At 36.7% G+C, this 16,602-nt stretch overlaps 2 protein-coding genes across 3 annotated transcripts; both read right to left on the bottom strand.

Annotated features, from left to right (window-relative positions):
• Window positions 1–267: 267 nt before the first annotated feature.
• LOC111798305 (protein WALLS ARE THIN 1) lies at window positions 268–3,722 on the bottom strand. The gene is made up of 6 exons (XM_087125123.1): window positions 3,475–3,722; window positions 3,328–3,390; window positions 3,129–3,245; window positions 1,566–2,004; window positions 911–1,062; window positions 268–706 (listed from the first exon to the last, which is right to left on the bottom strand). Exons 1-6 carry the CDS (start codon window positions 3,693–3,695, stop codon window positions 517–519), a joined length of 1,182 nt encoding a protein of 393 aa, XP_086981249.1. The 5' UTR covers window positions 3,696–3,722; the 3' UTR covers window positions 268–516.
• A 6,045-nt stretch (window positions 3,723–9,767) lies between these two features.
• Window positions 9,768–15,428, bottom strand: LOC111798413 (Transcription initiation factor IIF, beta subunit). 2 transcript variants are annotated; one of them, XM_087125140.1, is made up of 8 exons: window positions 15,245–15,428; window positions 14,984–15,214; window positions 13,381–13,489; window positions 13,059–13,130; window positions 10,926–11,056; window positions 10,754–10,828; window positions 10,520–10,669; window positions 9,768–10,207 (listed from the first exon to the last, which is right to left on the bottom strand). In XM_087125140.1, the coding sequence occupies exons 2-8, from the start codon at window positions 15,176–15,178 to the stop codon at window positions 10,088–10,090; spliced, it is 852 nt and encodes a 283-aa protein (XP_086981266.1). In that variant the 5' UTR covers window positions 15,179–15,214; window positions 15,245–15,428; the 3' UTR covers window positions 9,768–10,087. The 2 variants fall into 2 exon arrangements, with proteins under 2 accessions (XP_086981266.1, XP_023537305.1); XM_023681537.2 differs by lacking the exon at window positions 13,059–13,130 and having other exon boundaries at window positions 14,984–15,424.
• Between the last annotated feature and the right edge of the window lie 1,174 nt (window positions 15,429–16,602).

The following is a 16,602-nucleotide window of genomic DNA, read 5'->3' as shown; positions in this document are numbered from 1 at the left end:
ACGAGTGTCAGCGAAGACGCTGACCCCGAAAGGAGATGGATTGTAAGATCTCATACCAGTTGGGGAGGAGAAAGAAACCGTCTACCCATTCATCTCTATTGTAAAAGTGTTATTGTGACTCCGAAAGTGGTATTAATATAATTAAATTTATCCAAACTCCCAAAATTTAACTTCCCGAATTGATCGGTGATCTAACAGGTAAAAGTAAATAATTTTTCGTCACAGTAATAATTTAAAATTAAAATATAATTCACCTCATCAAAACATAAATTAAAAAAAAAAAATTGTAACCTTAAATCAAACCATTAATTTAACAATACAAAGCATATATGAATATATATATATATATAATGGCGGTTTTGGGATCTGTGGTCCCCACACTTTGGATAATCACAATATTACCCCTGGCCCCACCATCTATTTCCTCTTCCTTCTAGAAGAAAGAAGCTTGTTGTGGTAAAAGAACACGTGTCTTAAGGGAGTCAAAAGTTGGGTATGTGTTTTTTCTAAGGCAAGTCAAACATTTTCAGCCGTAGGATGCAGGAGTGGCTGGTTAAGAGACGGCTTGATGTGGCCGCTTGTTCTGCTGGTAACATGGTCCGGAGTAGACTGGATTACTGCCCATTCCAATAAGAGCTTCTTCTCTTCGCTCTTGCCCCACAGCACAAGGTATAGTCCCGATATAATTAGCACCGCCCCTATGATCCTGTACATCCAACCCCATGCTTAATCAAATATATTTTATTTTTAAAATACATTTAAATTTTAAATTTTTTTAATTATATTCTTAAAACTCTCAAAATAAATACAAAAATATTCTTAACGACAAAATTTATGATGTGATGATCGTGTGAGAAAAAATGGACGGTGGAGATTAAAAGAAAGAAAGATACAGAGAAAGGAGACGCACCCTCCCAAGTAAAACTCTTCACCCAATGCGAAGGAAGCCATGAGAGCAACCACGAAGGTCTGAACCGGTTGGTAGACAGCCACAAAGACCGGACCACCTCTGTCAATGCACCATATCTGTACGGCGAACGCTATCCCGGAAGCCACCACTCCCTGCAATGACGACTCTTTATAATGGTATGATATTATACGGTTTAAACATAAACTCTAGTGGTTTTACTACTAGAAGACCTCGTACTTATACAGATGTATAAATTAGCTAATGTGGGACCCCTTTCCAACAATTCTCCTCTCGAACTAAGTGTACTATAGGGCCTCCCCTGATGCCTATGGAGCCTTAGCCAATGTGGGACTCCCTCCCAACCATCCTCTTCTCGAACAAAGTACACTATAAAGTCTCTCCTAGAGCCTATGGAGCGTTCGAACAATCCCCCCTTTAATCGAGGCTCGACTCCTTTGGAGTCATCGAACAAAGTACACCCTTTGTTCGACACTCGAGGATTCTATTGAAATGGCTAAGTTAAGGGCACGACTCTGATACCATGTTAGGAATAACAACTCTTCACAATGGTATAATATTGTCAACTTTGAGGATAAACTCTCGTGACTTTTACCAATAGTCAATGTATGACTCCCTCCCATCAATCTTTACTCACCGCATAAACAATGCTGAAGGCTTCGGCGTCGGAGTGGAAGAGCCAAGCCTGAGCATCGCGCTCGAACGCGGCAGCGATGATGAAGAATTGGACAAGGCCAAAAAAGCAAGTGAATGACGTGACAGAGAGTCGAGCCGGGTACTTTTTCAGTACCGGAGCTTGTAGAACCAGCCACGCCGACCACGACAAGCAGTGTCCGATCAAGTACACGCACCCTAACGTCCAGCTTTTGCCCTTTGCGTCGCCTAGTGACGGGAACATTCCCGGCCCCATCAGCTTCCCCGCCGTCTCCGCCGTGCTCTGCACCGTTATTGTCGTCGCCGGGCTGTATACGGCGGGGCCTTTGTATAATGTGATCACCGTCGCTCCGGCCACGCAGCATAGAGTCCCCACCACCTTCGCTATCCCATCTTTCCGCTTTAGTCGAACTTGTTCTATCCTGTTGGGAAAAAATAAGAATTAATATTGAGAAATAATTCGTTGTTAATTTAAGGTTAAATTAAAAAAAAAAAAAAAAAAAAAAAAAAAAAAAAAAAAAAAAGGTTTAATAAAATCATGGGTTGACTTTTTTTTTTTTTTTTTTTTTTTTTTTTTTTTGTATTTGCTAATTTTTTAAAATATAGATAAAAAGTAGATCACAAAGTATTAAGCTTAATTTTAGAAAATAAAAATCAAATAATTATCATACCACAATTTAATTTTTAAAATATTGATTGAAAGTGAATAGAAAATGAGGCTTAATTTTAAGAATCAGACCTAAAACATAAATACTTATCCAAACAAACCTAAACAAAACCCAAAAAAGACAATATGGGTTAGCAGTGGGCTTGGACCGTTATACATGGTATCAGAATCAAACACCGAACGATGTGCTAGCGAGGAAGCTGAGTCCCCAAGTAGGGTGGACATGAGACAGTGTGCCAACAAGGACGTTGGGTCCCGAAGGGAGGTGAATTGGGGGGCCCAAATCGCTTAGAGAAGGTAACGAGTGCCAGCGAGGACGCTGAACTCCACACAGAGGTGTATGCCAACAAGGACGCTGGGTCTTGAAGGTGGTGAATTGGAGGGGCCCACATCGCTTAGAGAAGAGACCGAGTGTCAGCGAGGACGCTGAACTCCATAAAGAGGTGTGTGCCAACAAGGACGCTGAGTCTCAAAGGAGGGTGAATTGGGAGGGCCCACATCGCTTAGAGAAGGGAACGAGTGTCAGCGCTGAACTCCATAGAGAGGTGTGTGCCAACAAGCACGCTGGGTCTCGAAGGGGGGTGCATTGGGGGGGGCCAACATCACTTAGAGAAGAGAACGAGTACTAGCGAGGACGCCGAACTCCATAGAGAGGTGTGTGCTAACAAAGACTCTGGGTCTCGAAGGGGGGTGAATTGGGGGGGCCGACATTGCTTAGAGAAGTGAACGAGTACCAGCAAGGACGTTGAACTCCATAGAGAGGTGAATTGTGAGATCCCACGTCGGTTGGAGAGGAGAACGAAGTATTATTTATATATTATATAATTTAGTTTGTTAAATTCTCGAAAATTGTAGTAGCTTCGTTGAATAATTTCGTACCGGAGAAGTACAGCCATGAGGAAAGTAATGGCAGGGACAGAATTCTGAATAGCAGAAGCAAAGGTTGGGGAAGTATTATCCAAACCCAACAAGTAAAACCCTTGATTTGCAGTAATTCTGCCCACGTAAAAACACAATCATTAGTGATTTAAACCAATCCCACAAGATTAAAATTACCTTTTTTTTCACTTTTAATTACCCAACGAGTGCGAGGAGGAAGAACTGAAGAACAAAGTTGAGAGTAAGCGCAGGCCTATCCTTCCTGCCCACACAAAAACACAGTAAAAACAACGCTGTAAAACTGTTAAATCAGATTACAATGGAGTATTATCTAAAGTTAAATTACTTTTCCATGAAATATGCAAAGGGAAGGAGGAGGATCAAAGCGATGACGTTTCGATAGACAGGAAAGACGAGTTTACTAATGCCCATATTCAGGGCAGCTCTAGAGACGACATGGAAGCCGGCGTAGCCGAATTGTAAGGCTAACATGGCGGCGTGGAGCTGGAACCTCTCGGGGATCAAACACGACATTCTCTTGTTCGAGACCGAGCCCGTGTCCGCCATTGATGGAGCTTGAAGAAGAAGGAGATGACGGTGGTGATGGATGAAGAAAATAAGAGGTAATGGTGAGGTATATATATGGAGAGGGGAAGAGTTGGGTGTACTTTATGGGATCAAAAAGACGGTTCAAGCCCACCGCTATCAAATATTGTCTAATTTAACCTAAATTGCTAGTAGATATTGTTCACCTTAGTCCAAGTTATAACAAATATCGTCCACTTTAGCCCAAATTGCCAGTAGATATCATCCACTTTAGCCCAAACTGCTAGTAGATATTGTCACTTTAGCTCAAACGGTCAGTAGATATTGTCCACTTTAGCTCAAACGGCCAGTAGATATTGTCCATTTTAGCCTAAACTGCCAGCAGATATTGTCCACTCTAGCTCAAACTGCTGGTAGACATTGTCCACTTTAACCTTAAATTACTAGCCGATATTGTGTACTTTAACCCTAAATTATTAGCCGATATTATTGTCCACTTTGGACCAAACTGGTAGCAAATATTGTCCACTAACCCTAAATTACTAACCAACATTGTTTACTTTGACCCAAACTAGCCGTAGATATTGTTCACTTTGACTCAGACTAGTCCATCTTCACCCAAACTAGTAGCAGATATTGTTCACTTTGACTCAGACTAGTCCATCTTCACCCAAACTAGTAGCATATATTGTCCGCTTTGACCCAAACTAACTGTAGATATTGTTTACTCTGGCCCAAACTACTAGAACACAGTGTCCACCTCGACTCAAAATTGTCCACTCACTAGAGATATTGTCTATTTTTGTCCATTACCTATCGCTGTAAGTTTCACAGTTGTAAAACATGTTTACTAAGAACAGATTTCCACACCATTATAAGAAATGTTTTGTTCTTCTTCGGGATCTCACAATAAATTTAGCTCACGTACTTTTCTACATAAATCTAAATTTATTTTTGTGGATAAATTTTTAACTTTAAAAAATATTAAATAAATTCTTAAATATTATTTAAATTATGATATTATGAAATATTTATGATTTTTTTTTTAAATATAAAAAATGTGAGGAAGGAGAGAGGAAGGAGGAGAGGAATAATGGAATTAATGACGATTAAGTGTGTTTGGTCATGGATAAAAAAATATTAAAATATTAAAATAAAACAAATAATAAATAATAATATGAAAAAAATAAAATAAAAAGTAAAGAATGAACAAAATAGCGTTACGCGCACGAGCGCCGGTGGTGGGCACTCCCATGCATTGCTCTTATTATTTTAAATCTTAATAATACAAATAATTAAATTATAATTTAGCCATTAAATAACGAAAAAAATTATTATTTAATCACTATATATATATATATTTATTTATTTATTATATTTTTTTTCTATATATATATAATAAAAATAATAAACATATTTGAAAATAATAATAATAATAATAATAATATATCAGATATTTTGATGATTAAAAAAGAGCTTTTTTATTTATGGAAATTATTTATTTTAATATATCTGACAGCTTTTTTTTTTTTTTTTTGTGTAATTATAAAAGAGAGTATTTGGTATTGGGAGCGCATGAACCGGTCGGATACCGGCCCGACCAAGCCAGTTGTGAATGTTTTCATTCAATTTTGTCTTCTCTTTGACTCGGGTTGGTCGGTCGACCCTCACACTCACACGCCCGACAGCTATTATGAGGTTTTTTTTCTCTCTTAAATTCATTTTCTTTTTTAAATATAAAAAAAATAATCATAATTAAAATATTATATTATCAAATATTTGAACCATATAATAATTTTTTTGTTAAATATATATATATATATATATATATATTTTTTTTTTTTTTTTTTTCGAGTTCGGGGAAGTTTTTAACCTCCCCATAATCTTCTAGGGATTCATGCTTATAGTAAAATTTTGCGACACAGATAAAGTAATACATGAATGAACCAAGATCACATCCGAATGAGAGCAATCTTGAAAATAGAATGTGTGAGATCCCAAACCGGTCGGAGAGAAAAACGAAACATTGTTTATAAGGGTGTGGAAACCTCTCTCTAGCAGACCCGTTTTAAAAACCTTGAAAGGAAGCCTGAAAGGAAAAGTCCAAAAAGAACACTATCTTCTAGCCGTGGGCTTGAGGTATTACAAATGATATTAAAGTCAAGACACCGAGTGATATGTCAGTGAAAAGACTGAGTCCTGAAAGGGCTTAGACACGAGGTAGTATGCCAACAAGGACGCTGGGTCCCAAAGCAGGGTGGATGTGGGGTCCTACGTCAACCAGGGAAGGGAACGATAATATTATATAGTTTTCATTAACGTTAATTTTTACCTTAAAAGGAAAAGGTGAAAGTAAGATGTTGGGGAGTAATAATGAAAGGCGCAGTGGTAATTAAAATTAAAGTGAATAATTAGCAATAATTATGTTGTTATAAGATAATAATAATAATAATAATAATAATAATAATAATAATAATAAGCATTGATTAATTAAAATTGCATGCTTATTTCTCCATTTTAGGGAACAAAATCAATAACCAAATTGAATGCAAATGGATTTTTGTTAATTTTTCTCCAAACATGCCTTTAATTTCTCCCAACCACATTTGTAGCTATTTAACAAGGAAAATTAATTTAATTAATTCTTTGAGTAATTAATATAGTTTAATTTACAATAAATGTGACGTTCCAATAGATGAGGGGTACATGAATGAACTAAGAATCATCTGAACTAGAGAGATCCTGATGATTGAATGATTGAGAAATACTTAAAATAATTGAAAGTTACTATGTATACGAACAATGTGCACCTTCTTTGTCGGTGGCTCAATCATAATTAAGCGTGTTTTGCTTAGAGAAATTCTATGTTCGGTGACCTCTTTGAAATTTTTCTAAGATGCATGTGAGTTTGAACAAGACATGTTGGAAGGACTCATGTTGGTTTGTGAGAATTGAGGAGTAAGTAACGTGACCATGTCGCAGGAAAATATCAGAGCCATCAGATGTTGAATCTGGACTCGAATCGTAGAGATATAGAGTTAGAACAATAATAGACTATGGTTAGGGTTAGGTCCAGGGTTAGGGTTAGGGTTTGGTAGTTTATTTGCAATCATAATCTCAAACCCTGATGTGTCTCTAACATGACATTTCACGTATCTCTTTTCGAGATACAGATCGATATCAATATTTTCATCATTATCTTCATAAGATCAAAAAAAATTCAAACGTCTTTGTTGATGTCAACGTTTAACACCTCAAATACGATTCCTGGTCCACTTAGAATCAGAATAATAATAGGTTAGGGTTAGGGTTAGGGTTCGGTTTTGCAACTATAATTCGAGGCACGTAATGGGCATTTGTTAGTGGTTTTTTCATGGGCTTCTCTTTCATTCTTTAACTTACCCTAAAGTGATAGGGACATGGTAAGGACGTCCAATAAGCAATGGAGTAAGCAAGGCATTGGCTAGGTTCACTGGCCGACAAGTTAAGGGCAGCTACTAGAACATGTTTGGATGATGTCTTAGACAAAGAATTAGACGTATGAACCAACAAACCCTAAATGAGACCACATGATCCCCTTTTGGGACTATTGGTTGGAATGTTATATAGAGAAGCTTTCGTTTCGTGCTCTTTATAATGATTCATACTCGAGCAACATCGAACCTCTTTTGACACGTTTAGGTTAAGCTGAGGTAAAGTTATTATAAATTTACGTGGGAGTTTGTGTTTTTTATTGTGGCAAAAAGAGATGGTTAGGTCGGCGTTTTCGTATTTAAGAGTTGAGTTCGGGAGAAAAAGACAAAAGGAATTGAGTTGTTTGGTTTCGTTTAATTGTTTTAAAGAATTGGGTTTGTTTTCATGTCATTTTCTCGGTAATGGGTTTCATTTACAATTTTCATAACTTAGCTTAAGTGGGGCGGGGGTGAGGACGGGGACTATAATCCCGTCCCTGACTTCATTTATGTAATAGGGAAAAAAATATTCTCCACTCCCTCCCCATTCCCTGTATAAACGAGGAATTCCTTCCTCCTTCGAGATGGTTCCTCGACCCCACGAAAAATGGATCTCTAGGTGATAGTAATAGTTATAAACTTAATTTTCAAAATTGAAAAACCAAATAGCTATCAAATTAAACTCTAGCGGTCCCTAAAACGTTATGGGTAGCTGTAATTTGCAAGCCACCGACTATTACGTTTTTATTAAGAAACCCTAATCTCCGAACAAGCTCGTCGAAGGCGTATAATACAGTTTTTGTTTATGGGTTATGGCTCTTGTCACAATCATCTATTTGGTAGTGGAAGAAGAAGATAAGTGTGGCTATATCTCTTCTTGAATATGTCATCAAAACCAAAATGGACTTTTTTTTATTTTATTTTTTACTTTATACGTTGGTATCTTTTTGAAAGATTTGTCCTATCACGTCAATAGTCACGGCAAATGATTTTAATGGGAGAATCAATCCAAGCGTATTTATAATAGAAGCACTAAAAAAATTTACCAAATCGTCAATTTCTTAGCTAAATAATGTCGTGATTTACGTCTCCCGCAAAAAAAAAATATATATATATGAATTCATTTAGTATGACATGACCAATAAATTGTAATTTATCATTTTTTTTCCTCAATCTCGAACCGTTTTCTACACATAATTAGAGATGTCCATAGGGCAGAGTGAGACTAGGAACTCTTCTTTTTTTCTCGTTCTCATCTCCTATTTCAACTCTCTCATCCCCTCGCTCATTTATTTTTGCATGATCGAGGTGGAGATTTTCTATGGAGAATTCACGAAGATTGGGATCTCTGGATAGAATTTTCCCATTTTTAATGGATAGTTTTTATTTTCCAATGTATAATATTCTAATAAATCCAATAATATTTCATAATGCGGGTGGAGATTTGCCGGAAATGAAGTATATAATCCCGTCTTCGAATCTGTTTAGTTGACACCTCTCCAATTCCTCTCACATTCTCAGTCTAAATGGGAATTCTATGCCCGTTAGAAGCGGGGATTTGGGGGTGTAGATGAATTGGAATCTTAGTTGAAAATGTGTTAAAGTGAGAATTGACGCATTAGTTGAAATGAAACATTACTATAATGGAGTATTCAAACACCCACTCAATGAGCCTCCACCGTTTTAAGTCCCTTTTTCGATCTATGATAAATGGGTGGTGTCATGATGTCAAGTTCGAACAGAGTTTATTATGGAGAAAAGCCATGCAAATTATAATTTGTTCCCTACACAAGGCTCGGATTAGAGTTTGCAAATTGCTGTCATCCGTACTTAAGTAAGAAAAAGGTAAAAAAAAGGTACATGAATGAATCAGAATTAAACATGAATGAAAACGATCATGAGTATTGGATGACTAAAAGAAGTTTAAATGATTGAAAGTCACAACTTATAACACCAATGTATATTTTTTTTTTCGGTGGCTCAATCATTGAAATTCCAAACTTGCATATTTTGTATCAAGGCAATTTTATGTCTTGTGATTTTTTTAAAAAATCTTTCTAAGAAACATGTGAGAGAAGACAAAACATGCTGAAAAGACTCGTGTTTGTCCGTGATGGATCATTTTCACTCTCAAAAGTGAGGAGTAAGTAGCATGACCCGGTCACATAAGAATATTAGGGTCGTCATCAAGCATACATATGACCCAAGAATTCGACCAATCTAGATTGTCAAACCCAAACCATAAAAGTTGGGTTCAATTAGTTTTTTTTTCTTTCCCCGTTCAAGTTACGAGTAAGTTGACTTCTTTTTTGTTGAGTCAACCCAACCAACCTAAAAATAGGGTTACAATCTAATCTCATTCTACTCTACCCTGATCCGGTAACGTTTTTTTTTTTTCATTAAAAGTAAATAACAAGAAAACTCCTATTTTTCTTAACAAAAGACAAAGAAACGAGAAACGAGAAACGGGCAATGAAAACACTATCAAACGGACCCTAAATTCCTAATTTTCAAAGAAAAGAATCAAATGACCAACCAAACACAGCCTAAATATCTCATATGAACAAGTATGAGATATATTTTCAAATCAAACAGCCAATCAAATAGCAAATTCTTGAAGAAACTACAGCAAATTTTAAGATAATGAACAATCAATCAAGATCTTGGCATGCTCATAAAAGTCATTATACAGATACATTTAGCAACTTCCGACCATGTACGTAATATGCATAAACATGACATAAGAACTTCCCCCCAACTTTCATTTCACCTTTGGTTTCACTTCAGTATAAAGCTGCCTATCAATTATTTCATTTCATCCTCCCATCTTTCCCTCCCATGAAATTATAACAAAAGCAAAATCCTTTCTTTTTTTCTTCTTAATTGGCAGATTTATTCCAGATCGTTTCCACCTACCCCAAAGAGAAGGGAATGTATAAAATGATACAGTCGAAAACGAACCTAGTCTCCGCCGGTATCCTCGACCGATTTCTTGTATTCGGGCTTAAGCTCGTAGGTTCCTTGATTAGTCCCTCTTTTGTTGTAGACACAAAGCTCATTCAGTATCTCTTTCAAGAATTGCTGCATAGAGAAGGCACACCAATTGTTTTGAGCACTCTGACATCCTTTTACATATAACACAAAAGCCTAGAACAAATATGATGAACATTTTATATAACCACAAAATTTATAATCTCTTATGTTTTTTGATCTATAATGAAGTTTTGAGTTTTGGGGAAGGGAAGGTTGTATGGTGTCTCGTGTATGTCAAGAGGGTAATATGCCGATCTTCTCAGTCAATATCGACTGTGGCGACAGTTTCACTAAAACGGCGAAAAAGCATAATATTTTTTCGAAAACATTGATAAATGAGGAAATGATGAATAGACATACTGCAGGTTGATCAGTCTCTTGGACTAGCTGCTTTAGGGCCCAATTCGGCTGTCTTTCAAATAGCTTGAACATTATATCTTCCAGTTCCCCACGATCCCTTCTAGTTCTTTTTACTTCTGGTTGTTTAACTGGCGCCACCTTCCTCTTATCCTGCCATAAATGATTAATCAGACTCATACTTCGAACACGAAAGTTCAGAAAAACGATGGAAGTAAAAGCAGAGAAAAGATGTACCTTTGAAGTTGAACTGATCAAACCCACCATACCAGGCATTGGCCTCATATGCACCCCACGGTCGTTGTCTATCACCTAACCACCACATAAAGCAAACGTAAAATGTAAAATTGATAGCAAACATGGAATGCTAAAAGGGAAGTATGGAAAAAAAGGGGTTTTGATGATGTACTTGAATTTGTCTATTCTTGACCATGGACTTGTTTGTCCTTTCACGGCACAATTTCCCGTACATTTCAAGATTTTCACTATGAGGCTTCATATCGAATTTATGTTCTACCTTCCCTTCCATTGACATCTTACCTACAAAAGAATTTTTTTTGGAGTAATCTTTAAAGAGTCAAATTCAATAACGAACAATCAAAATGATAATTCATGAGCTGATTTCTGTGCATGCATCTTCATTCTAACTTAAAGCAAATAGTTTTCAAGCTGATTTCTATGACAGATTCGTGGGAGAAACCATTATCCATAACTTTTAAATATGTGGGAGATTTGAACCTTGGACCGCTTGGTCGAGGGTACATACTTTTGTCAATTGATGTTATAGGTAAAAAATCAGTGTTGAAGAAGAGTTAGTGAACAACGCAATAGATTATTTTGGCAAGCTATCCTCGACAAACAACAATAAGAGGTCTCTCTTCCATAATGTTTGTTGCAGAGCCATTTTCTCAACTTGAAGTGAGTGGCTAGAGGGACCTATTGGGGAGGAGGGTATCCATGAAGCAGCTAAAGACTTGTAAATTGAAAGCCCCCTAGATCAGGCCAATGCGGTATAAGTGCCGAAGTGTTGAAAAGGAATGAAAACCCAACATTTTCAAAGAAAATTGCAGAGAGATCCAAGATCTCTTTTCGGAAAGTGGGTCATCAGCAAATGCACCAACAAAACAAAAAAAATATATATATTATAGTGAGTAGACCAAGAAATTCAGCTAACTCCTTGTATAAAATGAAGGCTACGAAGTTGGTTGGGAAGTCCTTAGAGAGGAAAAATTACAAAAGGGAAGGAAACACGAGCCCGGGCCCCAATCCAGGAAGATTACAGAAAGCTTTCTGAAATTGGAACAGAGAGAATTTAGACTGTGTTGAAAGGAACATAAAATTTACCACAAAAAACAACAATAATAACTTGGATTGACGAACATAAAATTTCAAATGGTTCTCCCTCCATCCAATTCCAAAATATTATTGCTCCCTATTTAGAAGCCTTTTCATAGACTAGAAGTATGGAGAAAACCCTAAGGGAGACTTCACTTGGAAGAAGCGTGGAATCAATGACTCTCAAGTCTCAACTTCTTATGGAAAAATAGGGGTTGGGAATCTTAGAGACAAAGAAAGACTATAATATTCACATGGAAACGAGAAGAATGCCCTATAGAAGAGAGTTCATTGGAGCAAACTTGGTTCCAACTCTATTGGGTGATTCATACGGAAAATTGGAGGTAACCATAGACGTTATGCCTTGAAGCTTCATCTTTTATGAGAAAAGATCCATATTTATCAAAGTTTGGAATCGAACAAAATTTGTTTTCTGGAAGATATTAGAGCCAATTCTAGTATACAGAGAACCTCCTCCCCAAAATTTATACTATGCCAAATACTAAAGATTTCTTATCAAAGACATTTGAAGAGAGAATTCTCAAGGCAGGGATGTTAATTTGAAGGGGTCCTTTTTCACAGAGAAATTGAGAAGAGGAACCACTGGAACCAATTAAGTACGACCAGGCTCTGACTTGAAGAAACAGCTCATTTGTTGTAAATTGAGCACTTAACTACTTAACAACTTGAATCCAATTGCATGAAGTCTAAGTTGAGTATCTAACTGAAAACGTGCATTTGTGGTGGCAAGTTCCCAAAAAGAAAAAAAGTTCCATATCAGGTCCATCATCCAAGGCATTAAAGAGTTAAAAAAACTCAAGAAAATATCTCCTCCATTATCTCCGCTCAGTCCTAAAAATAAGAAAGAATATGAGGGTAAAGACCAGTTTTTCATTCATTACGAGTTTGTGACTAACAGGTTGCATCCCTTCCGAAACATTTTGGGCTCAATTTCTGGTTCCCTAACAATATTGCTGATTAGCTCCCAGAACTGCTCTCATAGAATTGACTTAAAAGCTAATCTTATTGAAAACCACAGGTATAGCACTTTTACTGTCTATTTAGACAAAAAGGGCCAATATGACATTTGGTGATACTTTTAGGACTAAATTTAACCCCACAGTGGCCTCTCCATTTGGAGTGTTTCTTCTATGGAATTTTTGTAACCATTTTTTGTTATTTTAAGGAGAAGCCTGTCTATACCCACCTTGGCAAAGGGATACCTTTTCCTTCTGGCCTCTATGCTCTATCCCTTTTTGTTTCAATGAATTTCCCTGTTCTTTATTTAAGAAAATACAAATGCAATAAAAATGAAATGAAGAATCTACATCATCATCAGTCAAAATTGATGTTTTATTACTATTTGTTAACAGACCTCAGTCAAAATTGATGTTCTTAACAGAAACCAATAACCAAAACAGGAAGAAACACTTCTCGAAATCAGGGATATTCTTATAAAGCCACATTCAGGATAACAGTAACGCCGGAAAAATAAATAATGGATTTCAGATGTGGATCATGATGCTCACCTTGACTTGCCTCAGAAAAGACACACATGGGGACAAAGTCTTTGAACATGTTTAAGGAAAAACTTTTTGGCACGTTTCCAGTCTCAGTTCCAGCCATCTCCATCTTGAACTGGGGTACATTTTGAAGCATGTAAGGGAAAATAGTGTCGGAAAAAAAAACAATAAATAGTGAGCTACAGGCTACAGTCACCATCATTGCTGGATATGTAAAATAAATAATTTGCCTCCTCTATATATATGCATCATATGTGTATATCTGAGAGTGTATAGTCCAACAAAGACTAAGAGAGTACAGAACTGGCAAGCACAAACAACGGAAAGAAAAAATTAACCAAAGCAAAAGAAAAAAAAAAAAAAAAAAAAAAAAGCAGAAAATATAGAACAGCGACATAGAAATAACAGAACACATAATGATTGTTCTTTGTGATGAATAACCAAAATTTCATTAATGTAATCGAAAAAATATTGAGTAGAGCCAAACAATACAAAAAGGAAAAACTGCAGAACCACCCAGAACTACGGAGTTTGTTACAATCATACCCTTGAACTTTCAATTTGATCAATTAGCCCCCTTAATTTGTTAAATGTTGCAATCCTACCCTTGAACTTTTAATTTGATCAATCAGTTTTTTTGTACTTGATGAGTATTGCAATCAGCTTCTTTTTTTAGTTGTTGTAAAGTTACAATTTAATTGGGTTTCACATGTGTGACTCACATGTTGGGAAAGAGCCATCCAACGAAGAAATGTAGGATCCAATATGGACGCGTTATGAGCACTCTCTGGTCAATATGGAGAGAAACAGCTTCCAATAATTTTGATGGAGGAAGAAGAACTGGAAGAACATATGGGAGAAAGCTCAGTTTAACACCTCAATATGGTGTACCCTTTCCACTCTCCTTAGTAATAATAATTTGTTTGTCATTAACACCATTTGAGAAGCCTTTTTGTGATCTCTTCGAGTGCGAGAAACGCCGACAAAATGTTTGTTAACTAAGACGAAGGGGAACTGTACTTCGTCCCTTCACTTTCATTGCACATCATGTACCAACTCGAACATAGAGTGAAAAGAGTGTTCCTAGCTCTAATTTGTCTCGAGTGTTAATACCACCATGAATGAACTCCCAAGTGAAGATGTTAACTCTTTTAGGACACTTAAACCTTACAAATGTGATTTCAAGCAAACGCATCAAGGGAAGTGAGGGCCTTAACCACAGCCAAAAAACAAGGTTTCACAATACAAACCATGGAGACATTATCCAAGTACGCAACCTTTCATGAAGATTTAAGATTCATGATTCAAATAGTTCAAAAGAAGACTTAAATCTTGCACAATTTGAGGCCAATGCTCAGTAATTACGATAAATGAACTAATAAAGAACTTTGCAACAAGTATCATAGATTCAAGCTACCCCTCCCAAGAGATCAAAGTTCAAACGAGAGAAAATCTAGGGTTATCCTTCCACAATCAAAGTCTCGATCAAATTCACAATCAGAAACGATATAATTCACGAGGTTCAAAGCCAACAACAATTAAACCTACTGAGAAAACTCGAGAAAGAGTTTAATTAGTTCGCCGCATAAACATCAATTGTTAAAAATACCTGGAGAGAAGAGGACTCGTCGGATTGAAGAGGATCGAGAGAGAGAATGACCTTAGCGAGAGGAAGAGGATCAGATGGAGGATGAGACTGCCATGACTTGGCGACCAACAACGGGCACTTCATCAGCCACACTGATCTATCCGCCTTCCCGGTATCCAAGTTACTGCTACTACCGCCGCCGTTCTCATCTTCCATATCTATCAGATTACGGAATCTCTCTCCCTCTCTCTCCCTCTCTCTCCCTCTCTCTCCCTCTCTCTCACGTTTGAACTTTCGCCGGCGAGATTTCTGCAACTCTGTTTTTGTTGAGACGACGGAGGCGTAAAAGTCCGTAGACGGAACTGGACTGGACCCTAAAGAACTGGAAGGCGGTGGTCGGAAGGAGCTTTAATATTACGCAATCGATACCAGAAGAGTTATCGTACAACTGCTCTAATCTGGATACTGAAATAAGCGTCCTCGTATCCATTTTTGACTTTTTTGTGATGGGGATTGTGATTTACTGTGTTACCGACCGCTTCTGATCATTGCTCTGACCCCAAGGAACATTCTTTAGATGATATTTAGATTTAGGTTACATATGCAATGGAATCATCCACTATTTATAAGGGTTTATAAGGGTATGAAACCTTCTCCTAACAGACGTTTTAAAGCCTTGAGGGGAACCCCGAAAGGAAAAGGCCAAAGAGGACAATATCTACTAGCCGTGAATCTTGGTCGTTACAAATGATATCAAAACCAAACACCAGACGATGTGCTAGTACTTTTAAAGCTTTTAGGGGAACTCCGAAAGGGAAAGTGGGTCGTTACAAATCGTATCAGAACCGGATATCGGACGATGTGCCACCACTTTTAAAGTTTTAAGGGTAAACCCGAAAGGGAAAGCAGAACCAGACACCAGACGATGTGCCAGCGCTTTTAAAGTCGGAAAGAGAAAGCCCAAATAAGACAATATCTGCTAGCAATGATATGTATCATTATATTTTTTAGTTTATTTTGTAATAAATCTTAATAATTATTCTCAAATAAATGATTTTAATAAAATTATAAAAACTTCTGATACTAAACGTGGTAGGGTGGAATAAATTATATTAAATGAGATATAGTTATAAATTTTATAATTATTGATAAAACAATAATATACCTTAAATTTTAATTTTATTTTCACTTATTAATAAGCATGTTAATTTAGCCTTTTAAAATGGATGATTTTAATAAAATTATACAAAATTTTAATATAAAGAGTTAGTAGGGTTATTAGAGGTGTACATTCAATCCGATAACTCGGACCAACCCAACCCGAACTATAAGTGTGTGGGGTGGGCTGAATAAGCATTTCGGGTAGGGTTGAGTTCATTTCTTTTGACCCGAACGGAATCGGTTCGATTTCGGATTTGTGAGCAAACCCTTCGAATGATCCGAGACAAATAAAAATATATAAAATATTTGGTATTAATAGGTTTGCCAGGGTAGTATTGAGGCCAATTTAAAAACATTCACGCTCGAGTTTGACGTTTCTTTAATTATTTTATTATAGTTATACAGGTTGGAATAAACGATAATAATAATAAAATATTAAGGAAAAAAAATGAAAGATGAATAAATGTAAAATAAATAAG

Source organism: Cucurbita pepo, chromosome 7 (genome assembly GCF_057944985.1).
Source record: "Cucurbita pepo subsp. pepo isolate OVF chromosome 7, ASM5794498v1, whole genome shotgun sequence".
In the NCBI taxonomy this organism is placed as follows: Eukaryota; Viridiplantae; Streptophyta; class Magnoliopsida; order Cucurbitales; family Cucurbitaceae; genus Cucurbita; species Cucurbita pepo.
The sequence above is the reverse complement of the archived record's forward strand: the minus strand, read 5'-3'. Positions and strand labels throughout refer to the sequence as shown.